At 34.9% G+C, this 6,337-nt stretch overlaps 1 protein-coding gene across 1 annotated transcript in view; it reads right to left on the reverse strand.

The window, feature by feature from the left end:
• trpc3 (transient receptor potential cation channel, subfamily C, member 3) overlaps positions 1–6,337 on the reverse strand; it is a 56,141-nt gene that overhangs the window by 4,528 nt on the left and 45,276 nt on the right. Inside the window, exons 9-10 of the mRNA XM_016473953.1 lie at positions 5,055–5,250; positions 3,230–3,439 (exon numbers count right to left, since the gene is read on the reverse strand). Coding sequence (XP_016329439.1) covers positions 3,230–3,439; positions 5,055–5,250 — 406 coding nt within the window. The remainder of the gene's footprint in view (positions 1–3,229; positions 3,440–5,054; positions 5,251–6,337) is intronic.

The raw sequence follows: 6,337 nt of genomic DNA on the forward strand, positions 1-6,337 counted from the left end.
AATATATATATATATATATATATATACTTTATAGTTTCTGTACTGTAATAAATTATATGTCAATTAGCAATGCATCATTCATAAATTGTATTTATTTATTTATTGTGTTTATTGTCTTAACGTTTCAGTTCATTCTGTTCTTTATACAGTTTAGCTGCATATATAGCCTGGCACGTCTATGAGCGCAAGATCACTTCTCTTTCAGTCCGAAAACGTCTTTATCTCGTTTTCATCAAATAAAATGCTATAGTATTTAACTTTTCCACTCCATCTGCGAATGATGATTCTGAAAGAAAACGCGCCTGATGTCTGTTTGTTTCAAACTACTTTATGGCGTTAAAAATAACGCCATATTCACAGGCGATAAATAGTGGAGCGCGAGGAGAGATGCGAGGCACGAACACCACGATTCAAGGTCTCCATTAATTCGTGCTTGTAGTAATTTAATGTGTATATATATTTGAAAGCATTGAATCGCTATAGAAATCGTGATGCATTCGATTCTTAGCGTTTTAAATCGATTACTGTCCGAAATCGACGATTCGCGATGAAAAAATCCCTGTTTCAAGATCGATTGCATCGTCAGGGTTTATAATCCATGCGTCGAGAAAACGAGTGAATCGTTACACCCCTAGTTGTTAGTGTTAACTAAAACCATAAAAAAAAATGTTTTCAGTAACTGAAATAAAATAAAATACATATAATTTTTTTTTAAAACTGCCATTATTTCAGTTGTTTTCCAAGGCAAAATGTCTAATTTTACTTTAAGCTTAAGTTCTAAAACTACTAAAACTAAAACAGAAATATAAAGAACATTAAAGCTAGAAATATTGGAAAATACTGAAAAAACAATAACGAATAAAAATGTCAAAAGCATATAATAAAATAGGCTAACTAAAACTAAATTAAAATATAAACTGAAAATAGAAGATATTTAAAATATCACTAAATACTATAATAGTAATTAACACTAAAATAACACTAATTCGCAATTTTTCTGCCAGGATATTATCCAGTAATCAAGTAACGGACATTTCCATCAATAAAACACCTGTAAAAAAAAAATCAATATGATGACATTAATATGAAAATTCCTTGATATTAGTACAGTACATTGTGCCCTATTTGACAGATTTCTTACAGTGTAGTTCAACAGTTCATACTGTAAAGACAGACTCAAACAACCGCCTGTGGTAATTGAAGCACAAATTACAATCTGATGCGATAATAATTGAACTCATAACAGCTTGAATGTCCCTGTGCATGAGTGAATGTTATGAAGGTAGAATGACGTCAAAAAGATTTGCATACGCAGGGTAAGACTTGTGGAAGTGTACATAAGACTGTAAGCGTAAACTAAATTTGCATGCGCAAGAGAAGCTTTGTAAAGGTGTAAATTGCGTTTCAAGCATAAGAAAAAATTATTTGCAGCATTTTACTGTTACTCGTAAGTGTAATTCATGTATTGTGAAACTGCAGCTTCATGCTAACGCAAAATAAATATGATCGTATGCAAATCTTTTTGACGTCATTCTACCTTCATAGAATGTTCCCTGATGCTCTCGCGACTGATTCAACATCAACAACAGCAGCCATGCAGGCAACCACCAGATGAGCCCCTTTCTTCCATGTCTTGTAGATGCGGCTCTGCACATGTTCTTGTCAGTTTTTCAATTACGCAGCCCACGGGAGATGCTGGAATGATCAGAGTGAATTAGATGGAGGTCTCTGCCACAGATGAATCACAATAATGCGGTTACTCTCGTGGTTTTGTGGACATGTGCTCACGCTCACGCAGGAGATGAAGTGACATTTGCCCTGAGGTCATCTCTCACCTCTTAATCAGAGTTTGCTCCCCTCTATTCCGCATTGAAACGCCATCGATTCTCTCCGCAGGCTAAATAAGGACAGAACTATCTGTCTTTTTTCGTGGAAATGCTAAAAAACGGTTTGGCTTGGGAAATGTCGATAAGTTAATGACATAGGGAGGTATTATCTGGGCTTTATTGGACAGACAGATCTTTGTGGCTCTCACTGGACAAAAAGTCTTATTAAGAATGGAGACAGAAAATGAATGGTGCTGAGTGAATTATCACACCGAGAGCAGGGCGGATGGGAGGTACTTCATCCTTTAAAATCTGAATGGAAGGTGGAGAACAGTGTCAGGCTACAGATTTCAGAAAGAGGGAACTGGAGGAGGAAAGATATCATGCATCATTCAAGAGCTCCCTCACACACACACACACACACACACACACACACACACACACTAAGGTTCTGAATGGAATTGAAAAGGTCTTTAAAAAAAAAATTCAAACCATGAATCTGAATTGCAATAGCAATTCAAAAATGCAGAAATTAAAGTATAATTAAAATTTTAAGTCTGTAGAAATCCATATAACTCTTAAGAATCTATTTTTAATACATTTAATTTTTCATTATGACTTACTTTAAATACTAAACACATTATTATACACAATATATGGGGTACAAAATCATTAGTTGATATAAATAATTAATGCCAGCTATAAAAAGAAAGAATATTCATAAAAATATTATATCATTGTGTTTTGTATATTTAACTGTATCATTGCATTTTATGTAATGTATTTATGATTTAATACATATTATATATATATATATATATATATATATATATATGTGTGTATGTGTGTGTGTGTTTGAGATACTGGATTTTTAACTTGACATGAGCTGTAAGCGCTAATCATCAAAATTAAAACAAAAAACTTTTGAAATATTTGACTTTACATGTAATGAATCTAGAATATATGAAAGTTTCATTTTTTGAAATAAGAACTTTTTCATGATATTCTAATTTTCTGATATGCACCTGTGTGTGTGTGTGTGTGTGTGTGTGTATATATATATATATATCTAAAATTAGATTTATAATCAAATTTTATACATCTACTATCTGAAGATTAAAATGTAAACACTATAAGACATTACAGTATATACTGTATTATAAATTCAAGTAAAGTAATTTCATAAATTCATTTTTAAAATAGCTACTAACTAGTGGTATTAAATATAAATATTGTGTGTATATGTATATAATGTATATATTTGTATTGTACATGTAATTTTTAATGTATTCATTCAACTTTCTGTGTATTTTGGCCAAGTCAATTCAAATTCACACTTAAAATCAGTATTTTGTGCAACCCTGACACATAAATACAAACAATACACAACAGCAGACACATACTCTGGACTTCGAGTTGTCCATGCCCAGCTCCACGTCTTTTTTCAGGCGGCGCGGGCGACACCGGAGCAGGTTGACCAGTCTCTTGATACATAGATAGAAGGACTTCGGGCTGGGGACGATGCTGAACGGAGGCGGGAGAGTCTTGCCATTGTCAAAATACGAGAGCCAGAGTTTAGACCGAGCGAACTTCCACTCCACATCTGCATCATCCTGCAAGAAACAAACTGTTACATACTGTATAAAACTATTAGAAATCCCCCCCGCCCCACAAAAAAAGGAAAACTTAAAAAAAAATTTTTTGGGATAAATAAAAATGTTTGATAATATAGCATAATGAGAGATTTTTAAAAAGGCCAGCCATTTTTGACCAGGAAAACCGAATTAGGTATAGGATTTTCAGCACGGCAAGGGTTAAGCTGAGATTTAGTGTTGTATAAGAATTACATTTTCGGTCAGCAATAGATGCTAAATGCCTCTTCTCCAGAAATCTGATGTATGGGCCATTTGCACAAGTATAATTGCTCAGTGAGAGTCAAAACCTCTTCTAAGAGTCCTTCTGAAAATGACAGTCATTTTAACAGCAGCGTTATCAAAAGCCTCAGACATCATTTTCTCCCAGGGGACTATTGGAAACACAGAGGACAAGTTTGATCTGATTCCAGATGTATTTTTGGCAAAGAAGACATTAAAGTCATATATGAAAATGTGAAAATTAGCTGAAAATGTACTCCCCTTTAAGCCTTCAAAGATGTAGATGAGTTAGTTTCTTCATGGGAACAGATCTAAAGAAATTAAGCATTACATCACTTGCTCACCGATGGATCCTCTGCAGTGAATGGGTGCCATCAGAATCCGAGTCCAAACAGCTGATAAAAACATCACAATAATCCACACAATTCCAGTTCATCAATTCATGTCTTGTGAAGTGGAAATATGAGTAAATAATCCATAATAACGCGTCCTTCAGTGAAAAAGTCCATCCTCTGTTTCTCTTACATCAAAATCCACTGAAACATCTGTATAGAACTGTTTTGGACTGTTTTTGATTGTAAACTGTGCTTGATCTGTTCATATTTCTCTCCTGATTCAGACAAGGCGACTTTTTTACTGGAGGAAACAATATTATGGATAGAAATAATGTTCAGTTTCTTGCACAGATCAATGGTTTAGCTTCAAAAGACCTCAATATGTCATCAGAAGCCACGGGTATATTTATTTTGTGTTCCTTAATATGCTTTATTCTCAAAGACAGGCAGCCGCTGACATTTTATCAATCACAAAAGACCATAGTTTTAGCAAAAAATATTCTTAACTGTTCTACTCAAGAAAAAAGTAATTTTGGGTAAACTATTCCTTTAAAAATGTCTTGATGGATTTGTTTATTACAAACACAGTTTTCACTTCACAAGATGTTAATTGATGGACTGGAGTCGTGTGGATTATTGTGATGTTTTTATCAGCTGTTTGGACTCTCAATCTGACGGCACCCATTCACTGCAGAGGATCCATTGGTGAACAAGTAATGTAACACTGAATTTCACCAAATCTCTTCCAATGAAGAAACAAAAAAGGGTAATCAAAAAGGTTCCCCTAAGAACCACTGCTGCGAAAACCCTCTTTTTGAACCTTTATTTTTAAGAGTGTGTGTGTTTTTTTTCTTTCTATTCACCTCTCAATCACAGCTTTTTAAATCTTGATTATGATTAGCTTGTTCTTAGGTTTAATTTTGGCACAAGTATCGGTGTTAGCGATCTCACGCCCAAACTGTATGCAAACTCTTAACTCAAGTGAAATTCTCTAAATAGTGCATGGGAAGATAGCTCACCTCTATTTCCTGGTACGAGCTGTTTATCATGGCAATAAGCATGTTGAGCAGAACCACCACCATGGTAACATTGTAGATCCCGTACAGCACATAGCCAATGTTCTCGATAAATTTATGATCGTATTTCAACACCACAGAAGACACCTCAGACAGCCCGAATATGGACCAAAAGAGAGTTTTAAAACTCTCCTCAACCCTGTGAACACACACAAGAGGGAAGAGAGTGTTTAAAGTCAACATGAAGTGTCCGTAACCCATTTTACATTTTTGTTTCAGTAATTGTATGTATGTCCTTCAAACTTGCTTATAGTGGTTGGTGAGAGTGAAAACATATGATCTGCTTATTTTCCCTTTGAATGCACATCAGATCAATTACAATAAGTAACTTTTAAGTAAAATCTACAGGCGCTCTATACAATCAGATGAGATCTTCTGGGAAAGCAAATGTCTAGAGACTAGATAAGGAAAATGACAGCAATGCACATCTGCTTTACATCCCTGGAGATCAGCTGTGAAAATGAACATCCTCCACTCACACAGATGCAAGAATGATGGGATTGATGAAACAACTCCAGACTTGAATCTCAGGAGTCTACTGTGAGTACATATAGTACACACACACACACACACACACACACACACACACACACACACACTGCAACGTGATCTCATGATAATTCTTATGTATTTTACGTAAAATGTGGTTCTATAAAACGTACATTTACTTACGTTTTTACAGGCACTAAAACGTACAATACTGATGTATTTTCAGCATCTAAACATACAAATACTTACATATTTTCAGCATTTAAACGTACAAAACTGACGTATTGTCGACACCTAAAAATAAATCCTTATGAATATTGAAATCCCGACATAAATTTTATTATTATTGTTGTTTTTAGTTGTCATATCAATGACCTTGTTTTCAATTCCATTATTAAATTGTTTACTCGTTTACTTAATATGAAATTATAACATTTTGTTTTGTTGTGTGATTTCTGCTGCCAGCTCGTTTCCATGAATATGCCTACATAATGTTAAACAAGACTTCACTTTAAACCTTAAAATAAATAACATTTCTGCATCGACTATGACTCTCGGTTCCGGCCCTGTCCCAAATGGAACACTTCATGTGCACTTGCGGTCTTACGGACTTACAATGGTTGCTTACGTGCATGAATCTGAGTGTAAACAGTGAGAAATGGCAGGTCGGGAGGCAGGTGCATTTGGCGGTGACAGGTCGAGTGACAGGCGCATTTGGCAGTGGCAGGTCGAGTGGG

This window comes from Sinocyclocheilus anshuiensis, unplaced genomic scaffold, assembly GCF_001515605.1.
Source record: "Sinocyclocheilus anshuiensis isolate Anshui unplaced genomic scaffold, SAMN03320099.WGS_v1.1 scaffold877, whole genome shotgun sequence".
Taxonomy (NCBI): Eukaryota; Metazoa; Chordata; class Actinopteri; order Cypriniformes; family Cyprinidae; genus Sinocyclocheilus; species Sinocyclocheilus anshuiensis.